The 14,448-nt window shown below is 33.3% G+C and overlaps 2 protein-coding genes across 3 annotated transcripts; both read left to right on the top strand.

The window, feature by feature from the left end:
- Positions 1–1,897: 1,897 nt before the first annotated feature.
- LOC132641564 (F-box/FBD/LRR-repeat protein At1g13570-like) lies at positions 1,898–5,612 on the top strand. Its single transcript, XM_060358604.1, has 4 exons — positions 1,898–2,038; positions 3,832–4,670; positions 4,765–4,932; positions 5,062–5,612. The coding sequence occupies exons 2-4, from the start codon at positions 3,855–3,857 to the stop codon at positions 5,362–5,364; spliced, it is 1,287 nt and encodes a 428-aa protein (XP_060214587.1). The 5' UTR covers positions 1,898–2,038; positions 3,832–3,854; the 3' UTR covers positions 5,365–5,612.
- A 4,762-nt stretch (positions 5,613–10,374) lies between these two features.
- On the top strand, positions 10,375–13,445 carry LOC132641563 (F-box/FBD/LRR-repeat protein At1g13570-like). Of its 2 annotated transcripts, XM_060358603.1 has the most exons (5): positions 10,377–10,601; positions 11,794–12,489; positions 12,571–12,644; positions 12,735–12,902; positions 13,032–13,445. In XM_060358603.1, the coding sequence occupies exons 2-5, from the start codon at positions 11,820–11,822 to the stop codon at positions 13,332–13,334; spliced, it is 1,215 nt and encodes a 404-aa protein (XP_060214586.1). In that variant the 5' UTR covers positions 10,377–10,601; positions 11,794–11,819; the 3' UTR covers positions 13,335–13,445. The 2 variants fall into 2 exon arrangements, with proteins under 2 accessions (XP_060214585.1, XP_060214586.1); XM_060358602.1 differs by having other exon boundaries at positions 10,375–10,601; positions 11,794–12,644.
- The last annotated feature ends 1,003 nt before the right edge of the window (positions 13,446–14,448 follow it).

The following is a 14,448-nucleotide window of genomic DNA, read 5'->3' as shown; positions in this document are numbered from 1 at the left end:
ATTGTGAACTCAAATATAACAATTTGTTGCTATTTTTCTTATGTAATGTCTGGCGCCCAACTTTGTTGTTACAACATGTATATCATTATGAAAATAGAATATCACGGCTGTATCAATTGTGCTTTTGTTAGTGCGTGGGCTGTTGCATTCATTTGCACTTTTGACCCTATTTTGTGCTGATCTTTTAATTTTTATCCCTCAATGCAAATAAATTTTTCACAAACATATACTTTTGCATCATAATATGGGAAAATAAAACTCTATATCTATTTGGGCCATTATCCGAAATGGCCCTTTTATACGTTATTATACACTTTTATACAAGGTTATACATTGTCTACAGTAAGTGTATAATGTTATATATCGTATGTATAAACACTATTGCAAAATAAAAGTTGGTTATGCTCATGTAAATAAAAAATATCGCTACGTGGATGTAATATTTTATGTTGAATTGTAAATTATTGAAATTATCATTATAATATCTCACAATTTATGGCGTGCCCTTGAAAAGTAATGCCAGTATTTTGAAGGGAAAAAATTAGAACCCGTTTGGCTTAGCTGATTTTATATAGTTAATAAGTACTTTTAAGTGCTGAAACTGATTTAATAAATGAGCAGTTACGTTTTTGGATAAAAGTACTGAAACTGATAAGAAACAACTGAAGTGTTTGATAAAAAAGTGTTGATAATCATATTTTTCGTTAAGATGATTTTAATGTCCTTAAAGTTATTTACAATAATAAAAAGGTAATTTTTAGAAAATTTTATATTATTTCAAATATGGAATAATTTATATCTCACTTTGTTTTTAATAAAAAGTTGATTAGATAAAATTATTTTTATATATAAATTATCTTATAATTAGCTAAAATATAATATTAAGTACATGTGACATTTAATACGACACACATGCAAGTTCACGACAAAAACATATCTGATTTTTCACTGCTGCAAATTATATACTAATAATAAAAAGAATACATGCAACACAAGCATAAGTAAAAAAACACATATATGACATTAATATATAAAGAAGGAACAAAAAAAAGATGAGAGGTTCAAGAGAAATTGCAAAATACACCAGGATGCATCTTCATAAAACGATATGCAAAAGAAGAAATAAATTTATTACCCCAAATAATGCCAACGAGAATCTATAGAACTGTTGTTAACGTTTAAGGTGTCGAGAATATATTTTGTTTGGAGAATTTGCATAACTAATGCTAACGGGTTAGGGGTTTTGATTTAAGAAAACGTATTTAAGGGATTACATGAGAATATTAGGGATAAAATTGTAAAAGGGTTGGTCAAACCAAAAGTGCATATAAAATAATAAGTTAGGAATGACCAACTTATGACTTATAACTTATTGTGACTTATAAGCACTCGACTCAAACGCATATATAAGTAAAAAAGTGCTTATAAGCAGGTTTGACCAGCTTGTAAGCGTAGCCAAAGACCCTCTTAAAAACCAACTCATTTGAAAGGAAATTTGTGCAATTTTTTTTTTCTTGTGCTGATTGCCCTTTAAATGCACTGGTCTTTAATTTCCCCCTAAAATTGCTGGTTTTTAATTTTTACCCTTCGCTTAAAAAAGTAGCCAAAAATATTGCGAGGTTCAGGGTTCGAACCCCTAGTTAATAAAAAAAGAATGAATTTTGCTAGGTAAGACTTTTCGCGAAAACTCTGCCTTAAGACCTAACTTTTGCCCGAATAGACCCAATTTTAGACAAAAGTTAGGCCTTAAGGCCAATTTTTGGCCAAAAGTTTTGCTCGAATAGACCTGATTTTGCTACGAAACTCTACTTTTTTTACTGTATCGGGATTCGAATCCAAAATCTCGAGATATTAGGCGACGGGCAAAACTTAGACCACCCAAGGAAGGACAATCGTGCAAATTAACCTTTATTTGCCGGATGGAAGAAACATGGGCTCTGTGTCTGAGGCCCAAAAACATTACTACTACACTGTAACGCCTCATTTCTCCATTGTTGAGGGTTGAAGCTGCAACACACGCAGAGTACTTCATTCTCAGGTTCATCTTCCTCTCTACTGTTTTCTTCATTGCTAATACAACTCATGTGCTTTTATGCTTCTCTTGAATATTGAAATCAACATTCTATTTTTATTTTTATGGGGTTGTTAGTAGGTGTTTGGCCATAGATTCCAAATATTTTTATCTTTATTTGGAATTTATGGGGTTGGAGTTGGAGTTGAAGATGGATTTGTGTTTGGTTATAATTTTTGCAAAGAATATTAGGGATAATATCTATGCCAAATATTGATGGCCAGATTCTGAGTTTCAAAAGTAAAAAGTGAGTTGTATTTTCCAAATTTGAAGTACAACTTTAAGTTTGATTTGGAATTTTCATGGCCAGATACTGACTTTCAAATAAAGTGAAAAAATATTCTGGAGAAAAAAAGAGTGAATAATTTTTATGGCCAGACGAGTCCTTGGTGAATTTTTTTAGATGAAGTGGTGTCGGATGACACCCCTTCAACAAGATAGAGGCACAATGAACCAAGTTGTGAGCCACAGCCCGGCAAGGGTGTTCAAACGAACACCCTTCGCTGAAAAAAATATACCGTGTAGACATGTAAATTATCATGTATTACAGACATATATTACATATTGAACACCCTTAATATATAGATTATATGAATTCGAACACCTTTGACAAAATTCCTAACTCCGCCACTGCTATACACATATTAAGTCGACACTGGTTAAAAATTACTGCAAACTAATCATCAATGTGGAATAAGAACCCACAGACCCTGAGCCCAAAACGAATTCTGACAATAACTTGGCACCGCTTACACAAAACCAGTGTACGCCACTGTTGTGATAGCAAAAACAACATTTAGGTGTTCAAGGAAGTGTCAAATAGTACCAAGTGATAGATAATGTTACAAATAGAAAAAAGAATCTGCATCGGATCTCAGAGGAAAACTAGATCCATAATTTAAATATAATGCACCTTTTCTTTTGTTCTTAGAGTCGTGCCTTGTTAATTTAACCATGTGAAAAGCAGTTGCTGTAATACCCTAATTTTTAAATAATGGTTATTTGGTAATTTAGCTAAAAGGGGAATTTTTTTTAAAAAGAAAATTGAAATTTAAAGGAAAAAAAATAGAAAAGAAAGAAAGTGGGCTAAGCCCAAAAGGGAAAGGAAAAGAAAGTAAATAGTTATAAGGTCTGATGTACTAAGCCATCACACGTTTTATTATTACTAAGTTGTGGAGCCATAAATAGAATGACAATTTTATTATTACTAAGTTGTGGAGCCACTAACAATTCATTGAATTTGACAACCCAATAGTTAATAATAAAGGCAAAAAATGTATGAAATGGTAAACGATCTCTTGATTTTCCAAACTGTACCAATAAAAATGGACATCTATTTTTCATATACTGGACGAGGAAAAACGGACGGATGGAGTAAGAGAAAGTAATGAAATGCTAATCTAGAATTAAGGCTAAAAATAGGATAATTACTTGTAAACCGGCGAGAGAGCTGCCATAAGTTTTGAAAAGCTCAACACGCAGACTGTTTCACATCTGATGGCGTCCGTCAGACTTTATAACTATTTACTTTCTTTTTCTTTTCCTTTTAGGCTTGGCCCACTTTTTTTCTTTTCTATTTTTTTCCCCTTTAAATTTCGTTTTTAAAAATAAAAAATAAAAAATCCCCTTTTAGCTAAATTGCCAAATAACCCTTATTTAGAAATTGGGTTATTACAGTTGCATGCTGTCCATGTAGTGTTTACTCTCACCAGACAGTTTGGAGATTTCTTACCTATTGTATTCTTGTTTATTTTCTGCAGATTCTTGTTGGCAATCATTTAATATGATACCTTCTAATGGCAAAAAACAAGGCTTACCTTCCCCTCATGTACTTAGCAACCTTCCTGAGAGTGTAATCGATGAAATTTTAATGAGGTTGCCTTTACGAGATGCTGTGAGGACAAGCATCTTATCAAAGAAATGGAGATATAACTGGTGTAGACTTCCACAATTGAAACTTGATCAAACACTTTGGAAAACAGTAGAGGACTTAATTTCCCCTACAATTGGATTTACTAACGTTCTTTCTCACCTCTTGACCCTTCATACCGGACCAATTACCAAGTTTACCCTCGACATTCCTGATCTTAAACCATCTCCTAATATTCACCACTTGATATATTTCCTCTCTAGGTATGACATTCAACATTTTGTTCTTAAACCTCCGTTAGGTGACCAATACAAACTACCTTCGTCATTTTTCACATGTCTGCAACTGAGGCATTTGACTCTCCATAGGTGTCTCATACGTCCTCCACCACTCTTTAAGGGATTTGATAGGTTAATTAGCCTAGAACTAATTGAAGTCACAATTTCTTCTAAATTGGTTGGAAGTTTAATCTCCCATTGCCCGTTGCTTGAGCATTTGGTGCTGGAACACGACGAAATTTCGGACCACATTGAATTTAGTGCTCCCAAGCTGAGGTCATTTTTCTTCACAGGCGATATAAATTTTTTACATCTAAAAAATGTCCCTCTTCTTTCCAAAGTTTCATATAAGCCTATAGCATTCTTTTTGGAGGCAGAATGTGATCTTGCCAAGATTTTTGAGTCTATTCCTGCTCTCGAGAATCTCTGCTGGAATCAGGACTATATCGAGGTAATGTTGCTTGATGACTTAATTGTTATGCAATTTGATAGATTACCATCTTTTGGGCTTTGAGTCATCCTGATTTTTGACATTTTCTTCCTAGGAAGAAGATGTTGGACAAGCTGAAGTTATACCAACAAGGCTTCCCTCTGCTCTTAACTGTCTTAAACGCCTTTGCCTATCTTGCGTTATTCTGGGAGAATTCGTTGTGCTTTCATTTGCTCTTTGCTTGATAAGAAGCTCCCCAAATTTAGAAGAAATTGAAATTGAGGTTGCTAATGATGTGTATTTCTCTCTTTTATATGTGTTTTTCGGATGTAATGACTTTCTTGTTTTGCAATGCTCATAAGATCTTCAATTTTAAAATTCAGACTGATGGGTTTTTCTCGATCTTTCTTAGGTGTGTGTTCTTAGAGATGAGATCTATTATGAACCTGTGCCCCGGGATGCTGTTGATGAGATTCCTGCAAGCTTCTCAAATATGACATTTAATCACCTCAGGACAGTTAAGATTTACAATGTAGCAGGAACCGAGGCTGAAATGCAGCTTATCAAGGTTTTATTGGCCAAGTCCCCAGCACTGATCAGAATGTTAATCAAGCCCCGTAGAATGGAAGATAGAAAATCTCTCAAAGTACTCGCGGAGATAACAAATTTTCCTCGGGCATCATCTAAAGCCCAAGTTGTGTATAATGTAGATTAGTATCTGTATCATAATCCTGCTTGACCTTCACAAGTCTTCAATCGGATCATGATTTTTGGCTAAAATGTCTTGGAAGTTGAAAATGTAAATAGAAATGAATGTTGATACAGTCTAAGGCTGTGTTTTGCCTTTCCCATAAGTGAATCTGGTCGAACGTTTTGACTAATCTGTTTCATAATGCAAAGTTTGAAATGTTTTTAATTTCATGCTTGTTATTGATTGATCTATGAAATGAGACGTGACATGAATTGATACTGGTTGTTTGTTTTAAGTATGTTGTGGGTTAATTCTCTACTTGATGAGATAACTGTAGCGATCATGAAGCATACTCTCAAATCTTGAAAAATTTGCCAGGAGGTTTCGGAGTAGTATGAATTTGTTAGTACTTCACTAGGTAGCACTGCTATGCAGGGGCGGAGCAAGCCCTTTGGGGTGAGTTCGGTCGAACCCAGTAACTTTGGTCCGAATTATATATTTGTATTAATTTTTTGTTAGAATTAGGACCTTGAACCCACAAACTTCAAATTTTGGCTCTGCTTATGTTGATATGCAGCTTGTTATGTAGCAGTCATATTTCTTATGGATTTTTTCTGTTTTTGATGCCACACACCAGTTGATGTCTTTCATTTTGATCTAATCTTTTGAAATAACTACTGTAAATCAATCATTTTAGAGAACTATCCATTTAATGCAGTGTGATTAGATAATTGAAGAGTAGCAACAGTTAGTAAAGAGCATTTGGCGTACATTACTATTATAAGGGAGAATCTCTATTTTTTGTAGTCCTCACATGATTTTTTTTGTCTTTTTTTTTTTTACCCCTATTTGAAGTTTTATGACTTTGTAAATATTCACACATTTTTGTAAATTTTAAAAGCTTTAAGGGCTTTTTCATGCCACTGAAATGATGATGGCATGGATAAGGTTATAGTGGTCCCCACACTCACACATATTTGAGTTCTTTTTTGTGAAAATATTATTAATTTGTTTTAAATAATGTTTTTTATTAAAAATTTATTATAGACATGTAAAGAATTATCCTATCATTCAAATTATATCTTAATATAGGCTTAATTATTCAATTAAAATATTATTCTTATAATATTATATATTATTTATTGATGTTATTACCATTTATCGTTTTCTATTTTAAATTTCCATTCGTCCGATTAAACGTATGTTTTTTTTCGCTGTAATTTTGTGTCGTGCATGCTGAAACATAAGTAATTAACAAAGATTTCACTTAAATTATTTTGCAAAATATCGGATAATCAATATTTTATATAATTTAGGACAAAATATTTAAGTTTGACTATTTCAAAAAATAGTTAATTAAATTAAGAAAAATTAAAAAAAATTCTAACATGCATCTTTTGGAAGTAAAAAGAAAGCTTAAAATATAAACAATTTAATTTTATTGACTTTTCAGTATTTTTTGTGTGGTTTAATTTGAAAAGAACATCTATAAAAGCATCTTGCAGTATCAAGGTTTTTAATTATTTATATTTATTTATAAGTTAACTTTATTGATATCATCATAAGACAATATTTTGGCATTAAATATTTTTTATATTAAATGGTATTGTAATAGCTTTTGGTAAAAAAATAAGTTTGCCAATATGGATCAATTCGAAGAAACAAATGAGATTAAGTTAACATATAAAAAGATTGGTTTGGATCATCAAAGACTTTAATCTTAATTTTTTTAGTAAAATAAAAATTAGAAGAGCTTTCAATTGTTTTATTTTTAAAATAATATATAAATTAAGAAAAATATTTTCTTTTAACTTTCAGATACGTCTGTACTTTAATATTTTAGAAGTCTTTTCAAAAGTGTTAAATCAATGTTACAAAAACAAAGAACCAAGAACATAAAAGAATTTAAAAAATATCTACAAATTTAATTTTAATGTCGATTTGTGCCCGAACTTAGCACAGGCCAAATGACACTATTAATATATATACTCTTGAATCATGTAAACGAAACAGAAGAAGAAATTCTAGTAGTTAAAAACTAAATCAAACACGCAATATTGCTGTTTAGATGTCTCTCTTCTTGCTTTTTTACTTTGGTTGCATGCACTGTTTCTAATTTTGTCTACTAACTCTAGGTACTAATTAATGGTTGATACTTAGACACATAAAATCTCGCATCCACTTAATTATATTTTAAATTTTTTTAGAGTAAATTTGTCTTAATCCCCTTAACCTTTTATGATTGGGAGTGAACAATTAACTCCTTAAAAAAATTATCTATTTGTACACTATAATTTTTCAGTAAAAAGATGTAAATTAAAATCGCTTGAACAAGGGTGGCTCTGCCACGACTAAAAATATAAATCCAGACATGGTCACCTTTGTTTGTCTTCGTTCAGAGCTAACTGTTTTTTATTATCTTATGAAACTAATGAAAATTTCTTTGCTTTATTAAATATTTAAGCAAAAAATAAAATAGAAATATCTTTTTTCTTGTATAAAATTTTTACAGCTCACTGAAAAATGTTGCTTAAGATGGGTTATCATTCATATTCAAAAGGTGGAGGAGGTATTGTCTCCCAATCATCAAAGGTTAAAGAGAATTAAGTGAAATTTACTCAATTTTTACATGCACATATGACATTACGGAATTGTTTGGACATATAACTATTTTTCTAAAACATTATCTGATTATGTTTTAGAATGATTTTTTAAAAAAAAAAAAATTATCTAACCTTTTTCAAGTGAAAGACATGTTAAAACACAAGCTCAACTTTCAAATATCATTTTTTCAACTTCAACTTCAAAAACTTTTTTTCCAAGTTTCAATCAAAGATGGGTCCAAACGCCTACTAAAATAGATTCTATAAAGGCCTAATTGTAGCTTTACCAAACTAAAAAGCAGGCAATTGCAATTTATTAATTTTTTTCGGAAAAGGTTCATATTTGCCCTTGTGCTCAGAAAAAGGTTATATTTGCCCTTCGTTATACTTTTTTGATATATTTGCCCTTTTCGTCCAACTTTAGGGCCATATTTACCCCTGCACCATTAGTTCCCTAGTCCCCACCTTTATTATCCTACATGGTGCCTACGTGGCTATTTATTTCTCACAAATACAATTCGGTCAAATCAAACCCCACTCATCCAACAAAACCGACTCAACACAAATACATGAATTTGTGGTGGGTTTTGCACTCCAACTTCACCTTCAACCCCACAGTCCCGCTACTAGTTCCATTAATACTAAGGTTACGAATTAGGGAGTTAAAACATTTTGGCGAGTGCACAAGCTTGTGACAAAAAATGGAGGTCTAGCCATTCAAATCTGCTATTGTTTAATAAAACTCAGCTAAAAGACATGAGTTTACATCGACCTCTGTATATGCACATTTAAGAATGTACAAAGAGCAATATGATATATAAATGCAAAAAAGAACTTCAAATCAGCAAATTCTTCAATAAAATTCAATTCTTTGTAGTACAAACAGCAATACGATATATAGTAGTCCAATTCTTTATCTTTAGTATCTACTTTGATTTGCAGTTTTTGTTTTGGTAAGTCTAAAAAATTTCATGATAAAAATAACTTCGACTTTTGAGTCATTCGTTTAGCCTTATTTCCCAAGGGTTATCAAGAAGCATTGAAAAATGTTTGTGTTCATCACAAAGTCCCTTATGCGACAACTCTAAATATTGGTCAAAAGGCATAAGAAATACCTACATCAAGAAGGCTTTCACTCTGGTGGTGATTGGGAACTTTATTCCCAGGGGCATGGTGGGTTCCCGAGAACTCATTAGCTTTTGCTGCGGCCATGTATTTATATTGAGAATTCATTAAATGTATAATAAATTTCTAGTTGGGAACCCAATAAAAAAGTGGGTTATTGGTTCAGCAACAAATGTGGAGCCCTGTTAAGCTTTGATGTGCCCTCCTTGACAAGGGTTTGCATTCTCTAGGCGGCATAATTAACCTATTTTTTTTATTATTATCATTTTCATTAACAAAAAATCATGAAAGTCTTTATTTTGTCTCTTTTTTTCTTTTTAATATGAAATCATTGAAATTTGGAATCATAAACTTCAAATCCTGGATGCGCCTCTGCTTAATTCCTAAGGGCGATCGAGAAGCCTTTCTTACATGTCTCCACATTCGTGAGCCTACAAGTTCATTCCACCAATTCAAGATCAAGCTCTTAACTCCTTTGAATTAAATCAAGATCAAGTTTAAAAATATTTAAATAATGTTTTGAATAGAAAAATCAAAAGAGACCCTTTTTAGATTTGAGATATTATAGAAATTACCAACAAGGATTGTGACGGAGCGATAAGTACTCCTTCATTAGGTTTCGAGTTTGAGTCGCCTTGGGTAGAAGTGGTCTTCGTTAAAGAGTGTTTTGCCCCCTAATGTGCGACTTCTTGGCTTTAGTTAGGCCCCATTCGGGTACCGAACATCGGGATGGAAACTAAAAAAATGCATAATACATAAATAGGTCCTCAAACTTGGCCTCAATTGGCAACTATGCCCTCCAACTTTGGGTCTGCACAAATAGCCACCTTAACTTGTTTCCACTTTGTCAGTTGAACACTCCAACTTATAAAATGATCATCTAGTATATGTGTCACGTCAGCATTTGTGTTTACGTGTTCAACTTTGTACAAGTTGAGGTGTCTACTTGTGCACATTCCAACATATTTTCCTGTTGATGCCAAATTTGAGGGCCTGTTTATATACCAAAAAAAAAAAAAACTAGAGATTGTAACTCCCATCAATCTTGAAATCAAATATAACAATTTATTCCTATTTTTCTTAACCTGTTTGGCCATGAATTTTTTTCACTTTATTTGGAAATCAGTGTTTGACCATGAAAATTTCAAATACAACTTCAATTTGTAATTAAAATTTGAAAAACAACCAAACCTTATTTTCACTTTTGGTACATTCAAACAACCAAATATTATTTGCAAAAACGCAACTCCAACTTCAACTTCTAAATTCCAAATAAAGTAAAAAGTATTTGGTTTTCATGGCCAAACGCCTACTTATTTTAATGTCTGGCACGAAACTTTGTTATTACAACCTTAAACCTGGCAATTCTAATTGTAATTCCCATCAATTGGGCTTTTGCTCGTATCTGGGCTGTTGCATACCTGTTATTTCCAAATAGAAGAAACACATGGGCTCTGCTATTATACAGCTTAGAGTGTGTAGTACCTCATTTCCATTGTCAAGTGTTGAAGCTTTATTTTTGGCAACAAATAGGTTTCATCTTCCTCTCTCTTTTTTCATTTTTAGCACAACTCATGTGTTTTTATGCTTTCTGTTGAATCTTGAAATCAAGATTGTATTTTTATCTTCTTGGTATTATTAAATCTGATGAAACTGAACTGAGGGTTTGCTTAAAACTTGATGGGGTTGTTGGTAAAAGTATTATATATGTATATATAGTAGGTATTTGGCCATAGATTCCAAGTACTTTTCACTTTATTGGGATTTTATGGAGTTAGAGTTGAAGATGGATTTGTGTTTGGTTATAATTTTTGCAAAGAATATTTAGAATAATATATATGCTTGAATGTAGTTAAATGCTACTTCAAGTTGGATTTGAAATTTTCATGGCCAAACACTGATTTTCAAATAAAGCGAATAATTTCTATGGCCAAACGGGTCCTTATTGATTTTTTTTAGATGAAGTGGTGTCATACGATTCTGTTTTGCTGAAAGAAATAGTTACATATATAATATCTTGTCAAAAAATTATGTCTGTACATATAATAAGTTGACACCGGTTAAAAAAATACTGCAAACTAATCATCAATGTGGAATTAGGACTCACAGTCCCTGAACAAAATCATATATATATATAAGTCGAATTGTGACAATAGCTTGGCACCGCTTACACAAATCTAGTGTACGCCACTTTTTGGTAATCGTTTTAAAGTTAAAATAACTAAAACAACATTTTAGTAAGTAAAGCGATAAGTACAAAAAAACCAAAAATAAAACAGAAAGGTAGTAAAGCTACTACTAGTTTGATCCATTTCAAACAGCTAGTATAGCTTGATGTCAAATCAAGCCGAGTTGGACAACTTCTTTCTCCTTGTCTTGTAGCTCTATTTCAATTGATAAGCAATGCGACCTTGTTTATGTTTGTTCGGTTTTCCCTTTTGAATGATAGATCTTAATAATATTCTTGATGCATAAGGTATTGATGGGATTCTTGCTGTAAATAATGCAAAGTCATATTTTATTCAAAAAAAATAAAAATAATGCAAAGTCAAATAAGAGAGATTGATGAGTGATTTTAATATAATGCACCTTTGCTTTTATTCTTACAGTTGTGGCATGTTAATTTAACAATGTGAATAGCAGTTGTGTGCCTTTTGTGTAGTGTGTACTCTGACCGGACAGTTTGGAGATTCCTTACCTATTGTATTCTTGTTTATTTTGGCAGATTGTTGTTGCCAGTCATTTAGTATTATGCCTCCAAATGGAAAAAAGCAACTATTACCTCCCCCTGATGTAGTTAGCAACCTTCCCGATAGTGTAATAGATGAGATTCTAATGAGGTTGCCTTTACGAGATGCTGTGAGGACAAGTATCTTATCAAAGAAATGGAGATGTAATTGGTGCAGACTCCCACAGTTAACACTTGATAGAACACTTTGGAAAACAACTGATGACTTAATGTCCCCTACAATTGGATTTACTAACATTGTCCATCACTTCTTGACCCTTCATACAGGACAAATTAGCAAGTTTATCCTCGACATTCATGATCTGGAAACATGTCCTAAGATTAACAACTTGATATCTTTCCTCTCTAGGAATGACATTCAACATCTTGTTGTTCAACTTCCATTCACGAGTAAACCATACAAATTGCATTCTTCAATTTTCACTTGTTCGCAATTGAGGCATCTAGTTCTCGCGCATTGTCTAATACGTCCTCCACTGCTCTTTAAGGGATTTGATAGGTTAATTAGCCTAGAATTAATTGAAGTCACAATTTCTTCTGAATTGGTTGGAAGTCTAATCTCCCATTGCCCGTTGCTTGAGCATTTGGTGCTGGAACAACACAAACAAGATGATGTTTCAGGCCACATTGAAATTAGTGCTCCCAAGCTGAGGTCATTTTTCTTCATAGGCGGTATAAATTTTTTACATCTAAAAAATGTCCCTCTTCTTTCCAAAGTTTCATATAAGCCTTTAGCATTTTTTATATTGGCAGAATGTGATCTTACCAAGATTTTTGAGTCTATTCCTGCTCTCGAGAATCTCTGCTGGAATCAGGACCATGTCAAGGTAATGTTGCTTCATGACTTAATTGTTATGCATTTTGATAGATGTACCATCTTTTGGGAGTCATCCTGATTTTTGACATTTTCTTCCTAGGACGATTATGTTGGACAAGCTGAAGTTATACCAACAAGGCTTCCCTCTGCTCTTAACTGTCTTAAACGTCTTTGCCTATCTTGGTCTATTCTGGAAGAATTCTCTGTGCTTTCATTTGCTCTTTGCTTGATAAGAAGCTCCCCAAATTTAGAAGAAATAGAAATTGAGGTAGTTAATGATGTATTTTTCTCTCTTTTATACGTGTTTTTTTGGATGTAATGACTTTGTTGTTTTGCAATGCTCATAAGATCTTCAATTTCAACTTCAGACTGATGGGTTTTTCTTGATCTTTCTTAGGTGTGTGTTCTTAAAGATGAGATCTATTATGAAGTTGTGCGCCGGGATGCTGTTGATGAGATTCCTGCAAGCTTCTCAAATATGACATTTAATCACCTTAGGACAGTTAAGATTTACAATGTAGCAGGAACCAAGGCTGAAATGCAGCTTATCAAGGTTTTATTGGCTAAGTCCCCGGCGCTGGTCAGAATGTTAATCAAGCCCTGTAGAATGGAAGATAGAAAATCTCTCAAAGTAGTCGCGGAGATAACAAATTTTCCTCGGGCATCATCTAAAGCCCAAGTTGTTTATAATGTAGATTAGTATCCATATCATAATCCTGCTCGACCTTCACAAGTCTTCAATCAGATCATGAATTTTGGCTAAAATGTTTTGGAACTTGAAAAGTGCGAATAGAAATGAATGTTGATGCAGTGCTAAGGCTGTGTTTTGCCTTTCCCATAAGTGAATCTGGTCAAATTGGTAAGAGGCGATTCCCTCCGGGGAATGTAAAGGGCAAGAGGTCACGGGTTCGATACCCGTAGCGTTGCAGCATGAAGATGGTTTATTGTGCGAACTGTCTGTGACCATTGCTACAATACCCAAGTATGTCATGTTCATGTTCATGGGGCTCCGGCCCAGAGGGCAACCCGGTCCTGGGTCATCCAGGCGGATCCTCACAACAAAGGCGCCTTTTTTGTGAAGACCCCACAGTATGGATGAGACCAGGCGACTGTGAGACCCCCCATGACATGCATGCTTGACATACTTGGGCATTGTATGACTTAGGTCGCAGACGGATCGCACAACTATGCCATCTTCACTTTGCAGAGCTACGGGTATCGAACCCGCGACCTCAAGCCTTTTGTTTCCACGAAGGGAACGCCTCTTATCAGCATGTGTTAAGTGCTTTAGCGCAATAATTTACTTCGCTAAAGACAGTTTTGTAACTTTTTTTTTTGTTGCGGTAGTTTGGTTCAAAAACTTTTTTCTGAGGTTATTTTGGTTCCGGACTCCATAACATCAGCACCCTATAATAACTATTGGAAGATGAAACGATTCTTCCCATTGATCCGATTCAACGTAGCATTTTGTTTTTTTCTTGTGAAGGGCAGATTTTTATATGACTACTTTAGTCTTTTAACTTTTCTCGTTGAGGCTTTCTACTTTTTCTATAACACTTGTCTCTGATTGTACGTGTACCCCATGCTAATCAGTATAAATATTTTAAAATGGTATAACTAATATCATCCGATTGTCTTTTGATTAAAATTGCTATAGTTTTTCTCATTCGTAACGTAAATAAATTGATGTATTATCCAAACTCCCATGTTAGGAGAACCAAGAACAAAGATATTAATATGAGTAGCGAAGAAAAAGGTTGCACAAAAACACCACAGAAAGCAACACGAAGAAGACATAAACTCTTCGAAGTATC

The sequence above is a fragment of the Lycium barbarum genome, chromosome 5 (genome assembly GCF_019175385.1).
Source record: "Lycium barbarum isolate Lr01 chromosome 5, ASM1917538v2, whole genome shotgun sequence".
In the NCBI taxonomy this organism is placed as follows: Eukaryota; Viridiplantae; Streptophyta; class Magnoliopsida; order Solanales; family Solanaceae; genus Lycium; species Lycium barbarum.
Note: the sequence above shows the minus strand (reverse complement) of the source record. Positions and strands in the feature narration are given on the sequence as shown.

Coding starts and splice junctions, on each gene's coding strand:
- LOC132641564 (XM_060358604.1), top strand. CDS start 3,855: ATGATACCTTCTAATGGCAAAAAACAAGGCTTACCTTCCCCTCATGTA. Junction 4,671..4,764: donor GGAATCAGGACTATATCGAG/GTAATGTTGCTT, acceptor TTTTCTTCCTAG/GAAGAAGATGTTGGACAAGC. Junction 4,933..5,061: donor TAGAAGAAATTGAAATTGAG/GTTGCTAATGAT, acceptor GATCTTTCTTAG/GTGTGTGTTCTTAGAGATGA.
- LOC132641563 (XM_060358602.1), top strand. CDS start 11,820: ATGCCTCCAAATGGAAAAAAGCAACTATTACCTCCCCCTGATGTAGTT. Junction 12,645..12,734: donor GGAATCAGGACCATGTCAAG/GTAATGTTGCTT, acceptor TTTTCTTCCTAG/GACGATTATGTTGGACAAGC. Junction 12,903..13,031: donor TAGAAGAAATAGAAATTGAG/GTAGTTAATGAT, acceptor GATCTTTCTTAG/GTGTGTGTTCTTAAAGATGA.